This window comes from Entelurus aequoreus, linkage group LG16 (assembly GCF_033978785.1).
Source record: "Entelurus aequoreus isolate RoL-2023_Sb linkage group LG16, RoL_Eaeq_v1.1, whole genome shotgun sequence".
NCBI lineage: Eukaryota > Metazoa > Chordata > Actinopteri > Syngnathiformes > Syngnathidae > Entelurus > Entelurus aequoreus.
Genome location: NC_084746.1, coordinates 32,059,886 through 32,079,906, shown reverse-complemented (window position 1 = coordinate 32,079,906; position 20,021 = coordinate 32,059,886). Strand labels below are relative to the sequence as shown.

Here is a 20,021-nt window from a genome sequence, read left to right as displayed (position 1 = left end):
CTACGCCCCGCTTAGCCCCCGACTATCTGCTTGCCCATGGACTGCCTTCTTGCCTTGTCCTTCCTCTCGTTCAATATTAGGTAACACTACAGCTAATCACACACATAGCCTCACACACACACTTTTGGATCTAGTTCACACACGCCATTCCCTTGATTAATAGTATTATTGTTGATTATTATATATATTGTAAATATATATAATAAAATACATAGAGCTATACCGCCCCCCTTGTGATTCTGTGCCGTCAACTCCTCCTGTAAACGTAACAGGCTAGCTGACAACTAGCTCGCCAATCGTTAGCCGACAACTAGCCTGCCAATCGCTAGCTGACAACTAGTGCGCCAATGGCTAGCTGACGATTAGCTCGCCGATCATTAGCTGACAACTAGCGCGCCAATTGCTAGCTGACAAGTAAAGCGGTAATAGCTTGCTATTATAAATGCTAACATGTTACTGTTCAAACTGCCTGTAATGTTACAGTGGTCAAAATGATTAAATATACTTTGTAAATAAAACCTCTGCTTTGTTTTTAATGAATACTTGGGCCTACATCGCTACTGTATTTCAATGTTTGTCATTATGGTGGTACTTGGAGAGCTAAGTGTTGAGAACAACTGACCAAGAGTCGTGTACAAAGACAGCGTGGCCAAGTAGGTTTCAAGCGATCTCTACAATGATTGGTCAAAAGACACTCACGTGACTACAGGGCGCCATGACTGCTACCAACTTTGTGCTGATGCTAAGTGTTTGCGGTTCTTCCTCGTTAGTTTTTGGACATGTAAAAATGTCCTGTTGTGCAGCATGGGGCTGCTCCACACGCTTTTACATCGCTTTCCTCACAACTCGGAAAGAAGACAAGTATGGGATGTGAAGGTTCGCTAACAATGGAGAGCCACCGATTACAGCGTCTTGTGCCATGTAAACACACAACACAAGGTCTGCGTTTTGTTCAGGAGAGATTATTATATTAAAACATAGTTTGACAAAAACAGACTATCTTTGAATATCAGTTGTAACGACCGGGTCGCATCGTGGTGCGAGGTGTTCTCCCAAGGATGCAGACGGCTCGGACACAGCTTGCAGGTAGGAAAATGATTTATTTCCACAAATAAATCAGACAGAAAAAAACAAAAACGACTAGCGTGGGAGCTAGTAAGCAAAATAATATAGCATGAGAGCTAGCAGGAAACAAGGTGGTCGTTAGTTGTTGCATGAAAGCAAATTAGGAAGCCAGGCAGAGTGAGGCCAGGGCAAAGACTAAATAGCCCTCTGATTAGTGCCCGGACAACAGGTGAGCGTCTCGAACACTAACCAGAGGCAGCTGAGCATAATCTGCTGTCATGGCAACAGAAACGAACAAACACAAGGGGCTGAAAACACATGTGACTAGAAAACTTAAACAAACTATGATCCGGGCAGCGGATCCTAACAGTACCCCCCCCTAAAAGGACAGATTCCAGATGTCCCTTGAAAACAAAAAAAACAACTGGAACCCCAAAAAAAAAGCAATAGTTCACGAGTCAAGGGCGGGCGGGGGGGTGACTTGGTGGTGGGTCGCCAGGCCACGTGTCCCCGAATCCACCGGGGAAGGGTCAGGTGGCGGCGGCGAATGGAACGCCGCCACCGCTGGCGAGGCGGGCGAGGCGGGCGACCACGGTAAGGCCACATTCGTGGCCGCCGAGAAGGTGGGCGTGAGTGGCGCCAGAATTTCAGCAGCCTCTGAGTCCTGCAACAAAGTCTTGAATGTCGCTGCTGTTTGCGCCACTGACGTCCCTTCACTGACCTCGAGGGCTGCATGCGGGGACCTGCTTTCCGCTTGCGCCGCCGGACCACTCGAGGTCGCTGAGATGTCGCTGTCGTGGCAGCCGGAGTCGCTGTCGTGGCAGCAGGAGTCGCTGTCGTGGCAGCAGGAGTCGCTGTCGTGGCAGCAGGAGTCGCTGTCGTGACAGCAGGAGTCGCTGTCGTGGCAGCCGGAGTCGCTGTCGTGGCAGCCGGAGTCGCTGTCGTGGCAGCCGGAGTCGCTGTCGTGGCAGCCGGAGTCGCTGTCGTGGCAGCCGGAGTCGCTGTCGTGGCAGCCGAAGTCGCTGGTGCGAGAACCAGTCGTGGTGCAGGTGCTGGTGCGAGAACCAGCCGTGGTGCAGGTGCTGGTGCGAGAACCAGTCGTGGTGCAGGTACTGGTGCGAGAACCAGTCGTGGTGCAGGTACTGGTGCGAGAACCAGTCGTGGTGCAGGTACTGGTGCGAGAACCAGCCGTGGTGCAGGTACTGGTGCGAGAACCAGCCGTGGTGCAGGTACTGGTGCGAGAACCAGCCGAGGTGCAGGTACTGGTGCGGGGACCAGCCGAGGTGCAGGTACTGGTGTGGGAACCAGCCGAGGTGCAGGTACTGGTGTGGGAACCAGCCGAGGTGCAGGTACTGGTGTGGGAACCAGCCGAGGTGCAGGTACTGGTGTGGGAACCAGCCGAGGTGCAGGTACTGGTGTGGGAACCAGCCGAGGTGCAGGTACTGGTGTGGGAACCAGCCGAGGTGCAGGTACTGGTGTGAGAACCAGCCGAGGTGCAGGTACTGGTGTGGGAACCAGCCGAGGTGCAGGTACTGGTGTGGGAACCAGCCGAGGTGCAGGTACTGGTGTGGGAACCAGCCGAGGTGCAGGTACTGGTGTGGGAACCAGCCGAGGTGCAGGTACTGGTACCTGTGGTGGAGCTGGTGCTAGCCTTAGCCTAGGCGCTAGCTTAGGTGCAGGTGGCCTAGCTGGCGGTTGCGGCTTAGCAGGCCGTCGGACTGGTGGCGGTGGCCGAGCAGGAGGTTGCGGCTTAGCACGCCGTTGTGCCACCCCACTCGCACAGCTCCCAGTACTAGCCCCCCCCTCAAAAAGCGGATCCCAGACGCGCTCCTTGCGGATTGGAACCGTCTTCAAGGGTGGGCGGAGGGAGGTCGGGGGGAGGGCTGAATCCTCTCCTCTAAATTGTCCAAACTGTCTATTGTCACCCCACACTTGAGACTGGGACTGACTAGATTTAGTCCTTAAAAAAATGTCCTGGTAATGTTTTATCTTAGAATTAAAGTCACTTGAAAATGGCTGGCAGGAAGAATTGACATGATGTCTAAAAAAGTCTTTGTCTATGACGTCATCCAAAATGGACGGGACAACGTCATCAAGCGGCGTGTCATCAGGGGGTGCCGACGGAATGACGTCATAGCTGCAGTCCCAGTGATTGACAGGCCAGTCATAACAATCATCGGTAAGGTAGTTGATGGGATTAACAGACCTTTGAAGAGGGAAATCTTGGGCTGAATGTAGCTTGCTGTGTACCGGCGGAGGAGTTTGAGGGAGTGGCGCGTCTTGGCGGCGAAGTGAAGACCTCTTGGGTGGCTTCCGTCTTCGCTGACGCGTCCGGTGGTGCGGAGGTGTGGCGATGTCCTCGGGCCAAACGGAGTGGATTGGGACCAACTTTCCGTTAGGACCCCAGATCAGGTCCTGGCGCTCCGAGGGGGAGTAGCGGAGAGTCTCCGCCTCCATCGCTCGCAACACCATCCACGCACCTTCGTCCATCTCCTCCGACATGCTCGCTGCGAGAGAACTTCTTCTTGCTGGCTTCCTACTGTAACGACCGGGTCGCATCGTGGTGCGAGGTGTTCTCCCAAGGATGCAGACGGCTCGGACACAGCTTGCAGGTAGGAAAATGATTTATTTCCACAAATAAATCAGACAGAAAAAAACAAAAACGACTAGCGTGGGAGCTAGTAAGCAAAATAATATAGCATGAGAGCTAGCAGGAAACAAGGTGGTCGTTAGTTGTTGCATGAAAGCAAATTAGGAAGCCAGGCAGAGTGAGGCCAGGGCAAAGACTAAATAGCCCTCTGATTAGTGCCCGGACAACAGGTGAGCGTCTCGAACACTAACCAGAGGCAGCTGAGCATAATCTGCTGTCATGGCAACAGAAACGAACAAACACAAGGGGCTGAAAACACATGTGACTAGAAAACTTAAACAAACTATGATCCGGGCAGCGGATCCTAACATCAGTAAACTAAAATAATGGACTCAGTAGCAGCAGAAGAGAAACTCAAACACAAATAGACAGACATGGAAAGAGTAAAATAAACCACATTGTGAGTCTATTAATAGATGAGAAAGTGAACTGAAAATATACAACATTGAGTGGCAAGTAATATGTCAATAATGAATATAGCAAAATATGTTGTGGACCAAAAATCACTCCATATTCTCTTTTCTGCTCTATACAGTTCTGCCATATCTGACTTATTGTGCAGAAATAAACAAAAGTACACATATTCACTCAGCATGTTACAAGTAGAAAGGTCAGTTAGAATATTACAAAATGAGTGATTACAAATACATTGGCGTATTTGAAATACTTCACACAAAAGTCACAATTTCTCTGTGATTGTTTATCCAAAGCTAATAAAGACTTTGGCAAAATGAGTGTAATTAGTTATTTTTTGGTCATAGGGCGCACCGGATTGTAAGGCGCACTGCCTATGAGCAGGTCTAGTCAGGACTATTTTCATACAAAAGGTACACCGGATTATAGGGGGCATTAAGGGGTCATATTATGATTTTTTTCTCAATTTAAAACACTTCCTTGTGGTGTACATAACATGTAAAGGTGGTTCTTTGGTCAAATTGTTGCATGGATTATGTTTTACAGATCAACTTCAAGCCACTTTTTGACAGTCGGTTCACGATGCGCCGTTTTGTGGGCGGTCTTATTTATGTGGCTCACTTTCAGCAAAGTCTTTTCTCCATCATTTTTGTTGTAGCGTGCAAGGACGGGAGTGGAAAAAGTGTCAAAAAATGGAGCTAACTGTTTTAATGACATTCAAACTTTACTTAAATCAATAACGGGTAAGCATCTCCTAATCCGTGGCTCACTAGTGCAACATCAACGCCGGAAATGTGTCCCGTGAAAAATCGTCCGACCGGAACTATCTAATAACTAAAGTTCCTTGGGTAAATAATGTAAACTCACTACACTGGTATGTTTTAGCGCTTTTATGGCAAGTTTACTGACAGATATAAGTAAGAACTTTACACTACTTTATATTAGAAATGGCAACAGCGGAGGATGAATGTCCCATAATAAGAAGATAGAAAAAAAGAAGAAGCTTATCGACTACTTTCAGGACTTATGCAGATCCCAAATACAGATCAGCAGGTACCAGAAGGTAAGAAAAGTGGCTTTTGCATAACATTGGGAACAAAACGCCAGATAATGTCTTACCTTATACACACACCATAATAATACTCGTATTTTGAAGCACAGTACAATTCATCAAGCGGTGCGGCTTCATAGCTTACCAAAGTCTTACTAAAACATTTTTGAAATGTGTGAAATGTTCTATATTTTCAATGGAACATATAACATTTTGGTGTTGTTTACTTGAGTCATATTGCAGTCTAAACGTATCGCTTATGTGTGACTGCCATCTACTGGTCACACTTATCATTTCACCATGTACCACATAAAATAGCTTTGAGGTCGGTAAGCACAACCAAAATTATTCCGTACATTAGGCACACCGGGTTATAAGGCGCACTGTCGATTTTTGAGAAAATGAAAGGATTTTAAGTGCGCATTACAGTCTGAAAATTATGGTATTTTCCACTTACCCTTCCAGCTATACCCAGCATCCACTCGGACCTCCACAGGGTAAGAGACATGCTCTGGCTGGTGGTAGTGCACAAGAAGCACATATCTTCCAGGGAGCGGCACCTTAGGAGTGAAACTTATCTCTGTCTGCAGGGACATAAAAGAGTGCTCACTACGACACAACATTCCTAAAACGAAGGTGATGATTAATCGAACAATACCTGAGGGTATTTCAGCAGGATCTTGTCACTGTGAAGGTGAACGTCAGAGAACGAGCCTGACTGTCGTCTCTGCCGCCAATCCGTGTCTTCGCCCTGTTGGCGAGCCGTGTTTAGCTTCCCGTCGCGTGCCGCATGCAACACCCAGCCTGGCCAAGGACTGTCGAAGTGCCTCAGAACACAATGCTGACTGGAAACATGAAACAGGCACATATCTAAACAAACATATTCATCTTAAATAAAATAAAATACAACCACAATAATAAAAGTATGGTGGCAAACATTGGAGTTAACAAGCATCCTCAGCATTACTTGGCATAGCCAATGTCACGGTAAGTGAACCTGTAAGATCTGATCAAAACATCTGGCTAGCATTAGCTTTTAGCTAGAAATGGACATAACTTTGTTTTCTGAGCTCAGGGGATGTTGTGGTTTCTGAAGATCTTTGAGGCACTTGTGATCAAGGACTTTATGAATACATTGTGATTGATTGATAATTCAATAAATAAAATACAATAATATATAATATAATAATAATAATAATAATAATAATAATAATAATAATAAAATAAACCTTTAAAAATATGACAAAACATCTTTCCAACCTGGCAAAGCAATTCCAGCATATCACTGTTAGTCTGCACCAAACTGAAGCAGAATGAGTCTAACGTCAGCCCAGGATGTTAAAATAATACATAAATGGCATATGTTTAGCCATGAAAATATGGAAAAGCTACTAAAGGGGGGGTTTGACAGACAGGCAGGTGAATGGAGATACCACAGAAGTCCACTCACCAGGGTAAATGCTGTACAATATAGTAAAATGAAGTGAATTATATTTATTTAGCTTTTCTCTAGTGACTCAAAGCGCTTTACATAGTGAAAGCCAATATCTAAGTTACATTTAAACCAGTGTGGGTGGCACTGGGAGCAGGTGGGTAAAGTGTCTTGCCCAAGGACACAACAGCAGTGACTAGGATGGCGGAAGCAGGTATCGAACCCGAAACCCTCAAGTTGCTGGCACGGCCACTGTACCAACCGAGCTGATGTTAAATTACTTCCAAAAACTATTGTAGTTGTTTGTACTACATGCTACTGTATTTTTGTATACAATATTTATGGTCTAAAAGTTAGTTTTACATTGTAAAAGGCATGTTCCCTGTTAAAATTGTGCCGTTTTGGGGGGCTAAACACCAAATTGATTTCAATTCATTTAAATGGGAGAATTTTATTTGAAATAGAAGTGTTTTTTAGTTCAGACTTTTGTCACAGAACCAATGAAGCTAGTAGGTTGAGGTACTACTGCATTAAAAAAAAATATTACCACCAACAAAAGCAGAACTCTTTACACAGAGTAATTAAAAATTACAAATAATTTTCAAGTCATTTAAAGTAAAAATGTACTGTAACCTAATGTGAACTTTTTACTGTACTGGTACTGTAAATGACAGGACTGTGCACTGACAATGTAATGAAGTAAAGGACAGTTTGAACGTTTAAGTTTAGCCTCAGGTAAAGCCGGATACTCACACACCTGGAAAACAGATGCATCTGCTTTATTGAAGTCATAGTTTGACAGTGATTACCTGTCTTCGGTGAAGCGACCGTGAGAGGAGATGCACAGCACCTTGGCCTCTAAGTACTCCATGGAGAACTCCTTTGCAGGCACGGCGTACACTTTGTGCTGCGGAAAACAACAGCGCCGTGGACTTAGCAATGATGCCTAAACGGAGACGAAATGTGTCTCACCAGCAGGAAGGAGGCGGATGACGTCTGCAGGAGGAGTTCTGTTCTGTGGGTAAGGTGAAACACGGCTACCTGATTCATGCTGTCCACCGCCACACTCCGACACAAAAAGCTGTAGGAGAAAGACAATGCTGTGTTTGCATGACTCACATTGCCAATTAATTGTGCACTGAGGAAAATAAAAACATTTATAAGTAAATGTTATATGTGGCGTAAGCAAAATCGGAAGTAGAAGTGACAGTTTCAAAATCGAAAGCCTTGAAATACAAAACACAAAACTAGTGAAGTTGGCACGTTGTGTAAAAGGTAAATAAAAACAGAATACAATGATTTGCAAATCCTTTTCAACTTATATTCAATTGAATAGACTGCAAAGACAAGATATTTAATGTTCGAACTAAGAAAGTTAATTTTTGGTTGCAAACATATTGCAAAAAAGTTGGCACAAGGGCATTTTTACCACTGTATACATGACCTTTCCTTTTAACAACACTCAGTAAACGTTTGGGAACCGAGGAGACCAATTTTTGAGGCTTTTCAGGTGGAATTCTTTCCCATTCTTGCTTGATGTACAGCTGAAGTTGTTCAACAGTCCGTGGTCTCCGTTGTCGTATTTTATGCTTCATATTGCGCCACACATTTTTAATGGGAGACAGGTCTGGACTACAGGCAGGCCAGTCTAGTACCCGCACTCTTTTACTACAAAGCCATGCTGTTGTAACACGTGCAGAATGTGGCTTGGCATTGTCTAGCTGAAATAGACGTTGCTTGGATGGCAACATATGTTGCTCCAAAACCTGTATGTACCTTTCAGCATTAATGGTGCCTTCACAGATGTGTTAGTTACCCATGTCTTGGGCACTAATACACCCCCATACTTTCACAGATGCTGGCTTTTGAACTTTGTGCCTATAACAGTCCGGATGGTTCTTTTCTTCTTTAGTCCGTAAGACACAACGTCCATCCATCCATCCATCCATCCATCCATCCATCCATCCATCCATCCATCCATCCATTTTTTACCGCTTGTCCCTCTCGGGGTCGCGAGGGGTGCTGGAGCCTATCTCAGCTGCATTCGGGCAGTAAACCCTGGACAAGTCGCCACCTCATTGAAGGGCCAGCACAGATAGACAGACAACATTCACACTCACATTCACACACTAGGGCCAATTTAGTGTTGCCAATCAACCTATTCCCAGGTGCATGTTTTTTTTTTTAGGTGTGAGGAAGCCGGAGTACCCGGAGGGAACCCACGCAGTCACGGGGAGAACATGCAAACTCCACACAGAAAGATCCCGAGCCCGGGATTGAACTCAGGACTACTCAGGACCTTTGTATTTTGAGGCACATGCACTAACCCCTGTTCCACCGTGCTGGCCGACACTACGTCCACAGTTTCCAAAAACAATTTGAAATGTGGACTCGTCAGACCACAGAACACTTTTCCACTTTGCAACAGTCCATCTTATGTTTCTGGGTGTTGTTGATAAATGGCTTTTGCTTTGCATAGTAGAGTTTTAACTTGCACTTACAGATGTAGCGACTAACTGTAGTTACTAACGGTGGTTTTCTGAAGTGATCCTGAGCCCATGTGGTGATATCCATTACACACTGATGTCACTTTTTGATGCAGTACCGCCTGAGAGATTGAATGTCACGGGCATTGCCGCTTACATGCAGTGATTTCTCCAGATTCTCTGAACCTTTTGATGATATTACGGACCGTAGATGGTGAAATCCCTAAATTTCTTGCAATAGCTGGTTGAGAAATGTTGTTCTTAAACTGCTCAACAATTTGCTCACGCATTTGTTCACAAAGTGGTGACCCTCGCCCCATCCTTGTTTGTGAATGACTGAGCATTTCATGGAAGCTGTTTTATACCCAATCATAGCACCCACCTGTTCCCAATTAGCCTGTTCACCTGTGGGATGTTCCAAATAAGTGTTTGATGAGCATTCCTCAACTTTCTCAGTCTTTCTTGCAACTTGAGCCAGTTTTTTTAAACATGTTGCAGGCATCAAATTCCAAATGAGCTAATATTTGCAAAAAATAACAAAGTTTACCAGTTCGAAAGTTAAGTATCTTGTCTTTGCAGTTTATTCAATTGAATATAGGTTGAAAAGGATTTGCAAATCATTGTATTCTGGGTTTTTTTTACGTTTTACACAACGTGCCAACTTCACTGGTTTTGGGTTTTGTATTTAAGCTGAGATTCAAGAAAGTTTTGTAAAATTTATGTCAAAAAGAAAAAAATGTATTTTGATTTTGATTGTACGAATCTTAAAAATAAATCAACTTAATTTGCAATACAAAAACCAGTTCACAAAATTAGGTTTAATGAACAATACAACTGCATGAGTTTTTACAAAGCAGGACATACCTGTAGGCACAGCTGTAGACGTTGGCTCTGGCTCGCATCTGTCCACCGTGCTGGGCATTTACAAGGATGTTAACGTTCTGGAGAGTCTCCACCTCGCTAGCATACTCCATGACAAGAGCATGAGGTCCAGGGTGGGGCACACGCAGACTGAGCTGCAGCTGGGACTGCAATAAAGAACCCATTTGCTGTTATTTTTGTGTGTTTAACTGGACACTGAAGTGTCTCCAATGTGGTATAAACTATAAGGCGTGTGCTCCTTCAATAAAGTTGAAGTGGTAATTAAGGCAAAGAAATGGTGGCATATTTGTTGCAAAGTTGCATAAATCCAAATGTTAAGATGAAATAAGTGGATTGGATTGTGCATAGGGTGTAACGGTTACTTCACCTGTCTCCCATGCAGAGAGGTCATCTCAGGATGGTCCGGGGTGGGACGCCGCACTAAAGTCTGCCTCCTCTTACGGCCTCTCTGGCTCGAGAGGCTTCCATATGAGCCTGAGGCAGAGCTGAACGCATCCATGGCTACGTGCTTGTACAACAGACAGCTAAAAGACACGACAGGCAGCTTAACAGCAACAACAACAAAAAATCCCTTTCAATATATAATAAGTTCAAATCACTTCTTGTTCCTCGGTGCGGTGGATATGTAAGTGCAAGGTTCTGCGATGTTTACTTGAAGCAGAGACGCTTCATAGTAGTCCTGGGGCAGCAGCACCAAATAGTCCTGAGGAGGGAGAAACATTTAGTTACTGTGACAACTACACAATGCAGACAGAAGTTTTGAAATATAAAAAAAATTTTTGCAACTCACCAACAAAACCCCCTGCGCTTTTATGTGGATGATCCAAACACCAGGCGTCAAGACAAAGGGCTCAGTGAAGCCGTCACCATGAGGCACAGTCAGGAAGGATGGCTGAAGACTCTCAGGGAAAACTACATCTTTACTCTGCTCGGATCGTGCTAGAGTAGAAATTATGCATTCAATGACCCACTCTGGTGAATATTGGTCTTTTCAGACAATGAATAGAGGGGTTAGTTCACAGTCATCCTTCATCACATTGCGCTTCCAATATTGCAGGGTTCTTCCCACATCACATTTTTTAAAACATTTTCTACAATTTTGGCCTAAATGAAGCATTTTCGAGCATAACAATGGATAAATGAACTGACAATATCAATACTACAGTAGCGTTCCTATATTGTATTAAAGGAGTGGAAAGATGACTAAAAGGTGTTATTTCAGGTTTAGAGGGCTCGCAGAAGGTTAAAAAACGTACAATTGGACCTTCTCATTCAATGCGTTTTCTTTATTATTGTAGATTTGCACTGAAGGCATCAAAACTATGAATGAACACATGTGGAGTTATGTCACCTGAAATGGTTTTCACTTCATAGGTGTGCTTGAAGCTCATCGAGAGAATGCCAAGAGTGTGCAAAGCAGTAATCAGAGCAAAGGGTGGCTATTTTGAAGAAATTAGAATATAAAACATGTTTTCAGTTATTTCACCTTTTTTTGTTAAGTACATAACTCCACATGTGTTCATTCATAGCTTTGATGCCTTCAGTGACAATCTACAATGTAAATAGTCATGAAAATAAAGAAAACGCATAGAATGAGAAGGTGTGTCCAAACTTTTGGCCTGTACTGTATTTAGAAGGTTGTAAATGTGTTTTTATGCTCTCGCTTGTCAGGCTTGTCACTGACAGTTTGGTTATGTTTTAGTTTTTCCTCTGTTTGTGTTTCATATCCTGTCAGCGCTCTTATTTTGGTTCCTTTTCCTGCATGTCTCCCTGAGCGCTTGTTTCCCTCACCTGTACCTGATTGGCAGTCTGGCACACCTGGTGGCAATTGCCAATCAGGCCACTATTTATACTTGCCTCGCCCTCCAGTCATTGCTGGAGTATTTATTGTTTGCTGGTTCCTGATAGCTATTTGCAGTTTGCTGTCTCCTAGTTCCTTATTTCTTGGTTTCCTGTTAGCTGTATCCTGTTAGCTGTTTCCAGTTTGCCTGTTTCCTGGTTCCTGATTCCTGTTTTCCTGCATTTTCTTTTGGACATTAAATCATGTTTCCTTGCATCCAGCCTGCCGTCTCCGCATCTTCGGGTTTGTCACCAACAACGCCTGACAGAATACTCCAGCCAAATACGAACCCCCCAGAGATCTCTATGGCGGAGAGGCTTGACAGGATACTGGCGCTGTTGGCCGATTCGAGAGCTTTGGCCTCAATTCAAGCTCCCTCCCACCCATCCCTGTCATCTGTGGGCCTACGTGGGGACATCTTGGATAAGACCATTGAGGGGCGGGGGGCTATGAGTAGCTGTGCAGCTGGGGAGGCACAGCTACATTTAACCCCGGTGGGCCTGTGGACGCCGCCATCCAGCCCCGGGGGCCCGTGGACGCCGCCATCAACCCCAGTGGGCACTCCCAGGCCGGCAGAAAAGCCGCCTGATCCTCTGGCTCCGCCCAGGCCGGCAGACGAGCCGCCTGCTCTTCTGGCTGTGCCCAGGTCGGCAGATGAGCCACCAGCTCCTCTGGCTCCGCCCACGCCGGTAGACGAGCCGCCTGCTCCTCTGGCTCTGCCCACGCCGGCAGACGAGTCGCCTGCTCCTCTGACTCCGCCCACACCGACGACATAGTGTTCCTCGTCTCTGGCCCCGCCCACGCCGATGACATCGTCTTCCTTGTCTCTGGCTCCGCCCACGCCGACGACGTTGTCTTCCTCGTCTTCCTCGTCTTCCTCGTATCTGGCTCTGCCGCCGACGTCGTCTTCCTCTTCTCTGGTGGGCCGTACCACTGCGTCGCCGTCTTCCTCGTCTCTGGCGGGCCGTCCCAGGGCGTCGCCATCTTCCTCGTCTCTGGCGGGCCGTCCCAGGGCGTCGCCAGCTTCCTCATATCTGGCGGGCCGTCCCACTGCTTCGCCAGCGTCTCCAGCATCGTCGACTCCCCGCTGGCCTGACGCACGAGCAGCCATTAGGCGCATGTGGACCTCTCGTTGGCCAAGGATGGGGTCGTTCCATGGGCGACCGCCTCGCTAATTGCGGCGGCGTTCAACTTGCCGTCGCCACCTGACTCTTCCCCGCGGGTTGCGGGCACACTTGGCCTGGGGGCCCACCACCTTGTCCTCCCTTCGCCCTCCCGTGACTTTTTTTGTTTTTTCTTTAACGTCTGGTATCCGTTATCGGAAGGGGGGCTACTGTCAGGCTTGTCATTCATAGTTTTGATGCCTTCAGTGACAATCTACAATGTAAATAGTCATAAAAATAAAGAAAATGCATTGAATGAGAAGGTGTGTCCAAACTTTTGGCCTGTACTGTATTTAGAAGGTTGTAAATGTGTTTTTATGCTCTCGCTTGTCAGGCTTGTCACTGACGGTTTGGTTATGTTTTAGTTTTTCCTCTGTTTGTGTTTCATATCCTGTCAGCGCTCTTATTTTGGTTCCTTTTCCTGCTTGTCTCCCTGAGCGCTTGTTTCCCTCACCTGTACCTGATTGGCAGTCTGGCACACCTGGTGGCAATTGCCAATCAGGCCACTATTTATACTTGCCTCGCCCTCCAGTCATTGCTGGAGTATTTATTGTTTGCTGGTTCCTGATAGCTATTTGCAGTTTGCTGTCTCCTAGTTCCTTATTTCTTGGTTTCCTGTTAGCTGTATCCTGTTAGCTGTTTCCAGTTTGCCTGTTTCCTGGTTCCTGATTCCTGTTTTCCTGCATTTTCTTTTGGACATTAAATCATGTTTCCTTGCATCCAGCCTGCCGTCTCCGCATCTTCGGGTTTGTCACCAACAACGCCTAACAGAATACTCCAGCCAAATACGAACCCGCCAGAGATCTCTATGGCGGAGAGGCTTGATAGGATACTGGCGCTGTTGGCCGATTCGAGAGCTTTGGCCTCAATTCAAGCTCTTTCCCACCCATCCCTGTCATCTGTGGGCCTACGTGGGGACATCTTGGATAAGACCATTGAGGGGGGGGTGGCTATGAGTAGCTGTGCAGCTGGGGAGGCACAGCTACTTTTAACCCCGGTGGGCCTGTGGACGCCGCCATCCAGCCCCGGGGGACCGTGGACGCTGCCATCCACCCTGGTAGGCCTGTGGACACCGCCATCAACCCCAGTGGGCACTCCCAGGCCGGCAGACGAGCCGCCTGCTCCTCTGGCTCCGCCCAGGCCGGCAGACGAGCTGCCTGCTCTTCTGGCTGTGCCCAGGTCGGCAGATGAGCCACCAGCTCCTCTGGCTCCGCCCACGCCGGTAGACGAGCCGCCTGCTCCTCTGGCTCTGCCCACGCCGGCAGACGAGTCGCCTGCTCCTCTGACTCCGCCCACACCGACGACATAGTGTTCCTCGTCTCTGGCCCCGCCCACGCCGATGACATCGTCTTCCTTGTCTCTGGCTCCGCCCACGCCGACGACGTCGTCTTCCTCATCTTCTTCGTCTTCCTCGTCTCTGGCTCTGCCGCCGACGTCGTCTTCCTCGTCTCTGGTGGGCCGTACCACTGCATCGCCGTCTTCCTCGTCTCTGGCAGGCCGTCCCAGGGCGTCGCCGTCTTCCTCGTCTCTGGCGGGCCGTCCCAGGGCGTCGCCAGCTTCCTCGTATCTGGCGGGCCGTCCCACTGCTTCGCCAGCGTCTCCAGCATCGTCGACTCCCCGCTGGCCTGACGCACGAGCAGCCATTAGGCGCATGTGGACCTCTCGTTGGCCAAGGATGGGGTCGTTCCATGGGCGACCGCCTCGCCAATTGCGGCGGCGTTTAACTTGCCGTCGCCATCTGACTCTTCCCCGCCCGTTGCGGGCACACTTGGCCTGGGGGCCCACCACCTTGTCCTCCCTTCGCCCTCCCGTGACTTTTTTTGTTTTTTCTTTAACGTCTGGTATCCGTTATCGGAAGGGGGGCTACTGTCAGGCTTGTCATTCATAGTTTTGATGCCTTCAGTGACAATCTACAATGTAAATAGTCATAAAAATAAAGAAAATGCATTGAATGAGAAGGTGTGTCCAATCTTTTGGCCTGTACTGTATTTAGAAGGTTGTAAATGTGTTTTTATGCTCTCGCTTGTCAGGCTTGTCACTGACAGTTTGGTTATGTTTTAGTTTTTCCTCTGTTTGTGTTTCATATCCTGTCAGCGCTCTTACTTTTCCTGTACGTCTCCCTGAGCGCTTGTTTCCCTCACCTGTACCTGATTGGCAGTCTGGCACATCTGGTGGCAATTGCCAATCAGGCCACTATTTATACCTGCCTCGCCCTCCAGTCAGTGCTGGAGTATTGTTTGCTGTGAGCTGTTCCTGTTTGCTGGTTCCTGATAGCTATTTGCAGTTTGCTGTCTCCAAGCTCCTTGTATCTTGGTTTCCTGTTAGCTGTATACTGTTAGCTGTTTCCAGTTTGCCTGTTTCCTGGTTCCTGTTTCATGTTTTCCTGCATTTTCTTTTGGACATTAAATCATGTTTCCTTGCATCCAGCCTGCTGTCTCCGCATGTTGGGGTTCGTCACCAACAACGCCTGACATCGCTATAGTAATATTTGATTTATAGTTAATTATTCCTACTCCGCAGAAATTTGTTGATCCCGCCCATGTCTGGAACCAATTAACAGCGATAAATGAGGGACGATTGTACTTTACAGATGTGTTTGGATCAAGTATTCCTCAAACGGTGGTACGTGTACCACTAGTGGTACCCGGGCTTCATCCAGTGGTACGCCAAAGAATCACTTGATTAAAGTACAGTTGTTTGTTTTTCTATATTCAAACACAGTGTTACTGTTCAAACTGTGTGTAATGTTACAGTAGCCAAAAATATTAAATATACTTGTCAAATAAAACCTCTGAGCATAACCATGTGACCACTCAACCGTAACAATTGGATGCCAGTTCTATGATTAACTACATTCCTCCATAAAATAGACAAATGTCTCTGATCAATTTTGTATATTACTTAAAATAAAACTGGTTTTGTTAAATAAAATGCTTCCCAAACATTTAATAAAGTCAAATAAAGCAAACAGAGAAGTATCCAACACTTCTCTTTTCTAAAGTAAATCTGTACAGCAACCATCAACTATATGATTTGCCCGAGTGGCTGGACAGGACAGATAGAAAATAAATAGGTATATAAATAAATGTTTTGTTTTTTGACACCCCTTCTTCCAATACAGTCTTGCGGGACCTCTGAGACTTATTTGAAATAGTTGAAAATCGTATGATATGGGACCTTCAGACTCACCTGCATTGCCTCTGTTATTAGTCGCCTTGATGCTACCAGTCACACTGGTGCTACTCGGGTTAGTGAAACGCAGCACCACACGGAATAAGTTCTGCCTGGCATCTCTTGGGTCAACATGCACTGTTACTCTGACGTCACTCTGCAGGGGGTGGGGGGGACGAGAGCGACAAACAACGGACTTACAAAGGTAGAGCAATTGGAGTTGCATGAGGGGCCGGGCGAGCGCGAGAAGGGTTAATCATCACAGGCAGTAAGGCAGGAGAGGAGAACGCAGCCAAGTGAAGCCCACCACTTACGGTCAAAGGCGGCTTCATTCGCCACCGTGACCTTTGCTCTCACTCGTCCTCCTCCCCCCTTATGTCGTAGGGTGGCGTAGCGCAATAGAATATGGAAAGTTCCAGGTAAGCCGAGGGAGAGAGTGAGGATCACCTTTGGCTGAAAAGAAACAGCGTTAGGCCCCTTTAGCCACAGACACCCTGATGAAGGAGACAGGAACAATTCCTGGTGGTTTATTATTTTTGGACTGCAAAGGAAAGATGGAAAGGTGTGGGGAAAAGTGGCAGATAGAAAGCATCATTTGGATATATTTAAAAAGTGAGGGTGGGAATCACATACAATACATATTTCCTCAAATAGTGGCTTAGGCCACTGCATGTACTCAACTGCAGAGAGTACACAGTGTTCAGTAGAGATAAGGCAAATTAGTTTTTGGTAAAATCTCCGATAATATTGTATATTTTTTCAGTGTCTGATAAAAATTTTAAAAAAAGCAAGAAAGTTACTTGAAAAGTTTGTGATTTTTCTTTTTTTGTTTGATTTTTTTGGGAAACAAAGACATTTTGTTTTTGTTGTATTTCGAATGAAAATAAAAAAGTAGAACACATTTGTATTATTTGTACACAATAATTAATACAAACAGTGATGTATACTAGAATATAATAACTGTTATAATAACTAATATATAAAATATATACTACTATTGTACTACATACAGTATATTACACTTGTATAATGTGATATTTTAAATGTATTGTGAAGGAATCATTTGTCACAAGGTATTACCCAATATTATACAGAACTTCAGAAGTACAGCAGGGAAGGTATCCATATGGCCCCATTCCATTTTACAATGCAGTCTGCTGAAAATTATGGAAAGTGCCACCTTACATACTTTGCCACAAAATTGCCACAAAAACACATTTAAAGATATTCAACACTATGCTGCCATCTGGCGGCTAAAGTGGATAGTGCAACCCCGCCAATTGGTCACGTTTTATGTGTCAGGTAAACCGCAACGAATGGGGCCATATTAATCCCCTATTAGAGCAGAGCCAATATATGAGGAAATATGGAATATCATCATAACATTTAGTCAACCAAAATATATAATTGTCCTTTTCCTGACACAAAAGCACAATACATAGAGAACAAACTGAAGGAATTCAATGTAATCAACTTTAGTCATACGCAATAATTTGTAATGCAAATATGATTACAAAATAAGACACATGCACTAGATGTTCTGAAATGTTGCTGTTTTTTTATACATGTGCTTGGCCTTACTATTTTTTGCTAATCTCCGTTTATTAGTTTAATTTGAATTAAGGTGCCATACAGTATTGAATCAAACCATTTAAAAAAGGCTGCATAATAACACAAATATTTGATGTTGATAATGCACACTCACCTGTGCAGGGGACAGTACAGCATAACCTCTCCAGCTGAACCCCGGGAACTCTTGGGGGTCGTAACTAAAGCGCACGGGTCTAGAATTTGGAGTGGTCCCATCCTCCACCTCAAACTTGAACTGATGCAAGGTGGGGAAATAATACCCTGGTGCTGGGCTGAAAGGAACAATATTTTGTTTTCATAAACGAGCATCCAGCATCACATTTAAGACCTATTGGGGGGGGGGGGGGTCCTACTTTGTGCATCTAGAGCCAACTATATTACTGCGACAACGACACTGGCCTGAAGTCTCGTCACAAGTCGTGTTGATGGCGCCACCTATGTCACACTCACAACCTAGGAGAGAGGGGGTAATAATAGGAGGACTTTTAATCAATAACAGGTACGAATGTTACCTTCGACTCACCTTGACAGCCAAAATAGTTCTTTTTTTGGAGCAGGAAATAGCCATTGTTGCAGGAGTCGCACGCATGCCCACCAACATGAGGCTTACAATGGCACTGGCCCCCTCTCTGCATAGATGCAAAATAAATATAACATACTGTAAATCCTCTACATCAACAGCAAAGAGGGACTGTGCATTAATTGGAAGCAAACTATAATTGGAGAGGGGCTGTTAATGCTAAAATGGGTTGAATATTATTAATTAAAATTAATTTGGACTGCAATTTATGACATGTTACACAACATAGCAGCAACAAAAGAAGTATTGTCGTAGCGGTAGGCAGGAAACTGCTTAGTCAGCATTGTATCGTAAACAACAGTATAGCAAGTATAACGTGTGACTCACGCAAACATTTTAAAGCGCATGCAGAGGTAGATATTTAAAGCGGCTGGATGCTAACCACCTAAGACACTTCAAATGCAGCTACCGCCATCTTGTGGAGTTAATAAAACTACATTAGGAGGTAGGGTTGTACGGTATACCGGTACTAGTAAAGTACCGTGATACTAATTAATCATATTCGGTACTATACCACCTCTAAAAATCACCGGTTTTAACGGGCATGACGGCGCATCGTCGTGGAACAGGGGTTAGTGCATGTGCCTCACAATACGAAGGTCCTGAGTTCAATCCTGGGCTCTGGATCTTTCTGTGTGGAGTTTGCATGTTCTCCCCGTGACTGCGTGGGTTCCCTCCGGGTACTCCGGCTTCCTCCCACCGCCAAAAACATGCCCCTGGGGATAGGTTGATTGGCAACACTAAAAATTGGCCCTAGTGTGTGAATATGAGTGTGAATGTTGTCTGTCTATCTGTGTTGGCCCTGTGATGAGGTGGCGACTTGTCCAGGGTGTACCTCGCCTTCCGCCCAAATGCAGCTGAGATAGGCTCCAGCACCCGCCGCGACCCCAAAAGGGACAAGCGGTAGAAAATGGATGGAGAAAATGTTTCAAATGACTCTGTTCAGGTTCCTGTTCTGGTCGTGACACATATGTTTAATGTACTATGAGATTTTTGTTAAAATAAAGCCAATAATGCAATTTCTTTGTGGTCACCTTTATTTAGAAAAGTATCAAATACATTTTGGTACTGGTACCGGTACCAAAATATTGGTATCGGGACAACCCTTTTAGGAGGTTGCCTACAGCCACAGATGTTAAAACTTTTTTTTTTGTTACCTAGGTAGTTATTTGCTTTTGTAAACACGCACTTGACGTCTATAGGAGAGTTAGCTCAATGGAGGCGTTAATTGGACAATTTACAGTATGTACATTTGAAAAGAATGTATACCAACTATAGTACCTTCTCACACTCCCCAACACCACTGAGCGTCCCTTTGACATTGCACCTGCACACTGGAATGAAAGACAGGAAAAGGCAGAGGTTATGAGATATGCTGGCGTGTGTGCTGAATAGACTCTGATTACAGGACATATACTGCACTGTAGTCACTTTCACGGGTGAAGAGCAAAAGCACAAACGTTTCTCCTGTAGCTTTAAAGCCAACCGAGTGAAATAAAAGCCTCCCTATAAATGTCTGGCAACGGGCAACCTGAGGCATTCTTGGGTTATTAAAATGTTCCTTTTACTGTAGAGGTCACATTCTTGCGAGAGAGCAGCTCTGTAACAGGAGAAATGTATCAGAACAAAGAAAGGGCTCAGAATGCACACTGTACCTCTCATGCAATCTATAAGAGTCATTCGAACCCAAAGATTTG

General features: G+C 45.7%; 1 protein-coding gene across 3 annotated transcripts in view; it reads right to left on the bottom strand.

Annotated features, from left to right (window-relative positions):
• Window positions 1-20,021, bottom strand: part of LOC133630849 (laminin subunit alpha-3-like) — a 288,676-nt gene that overhangs the window by 81,212 nt on the left and 187,443 nt on the right. For all 3 annotated transcript variants that reach the window (XM_062022652.1, XM_062022651.1, XM_062022654.1), the window contains 13 exons: window positions 19,606-19,658; window positions 18,268-18,373; window positions 18,098-18,197; window positions 17,860-18,016; window positions 16,173-16,311; window positions 10,771-10,919; window positions 10,580-10,683; window positions 10,348-10,504; window positions 9,963-10,126; window positions 7,585-7,693; window positions 7,422-7,519; window positions 5,839-6,025; window positions 5,638-5,764 (listed from right to left, as the gene is read on the bottom strand). In XM_062022652.1, coding sequence (XP_061878636.1) covers window positions 5,638-5,764; window positions 5,839-6,025; window positions 7,422-7,519; window positions 7,585-7,693; window positions 9,963-10,126; window positions 10,348-10,504; window positions 10,580-10,683; window positions 10,771-10,919; window positions 16,173-16,311; window positions 17,860-18,016; window positions 18,098-18,197; window positions 18,268-18,373; window positions 19,606-19,658 — 1,650 coding nt within the window. The remainder of the gene's footprint in view (window positions 1-5,637; window positions 5,765-5,838; window positions 6,026-7,421; window positions 7,520-7,584; window positions 7,694-9,962; window positions 10,127-10,347; window positions 10,505-10,579; window positions 10,684-10,770; window positions 10,920-16,172; window positions 16,312-17,859; window positions 18,017-18,097; window positions 18,198-18,267; window positions 18,374-19,605; window positions 19,659-20,021) is intronic.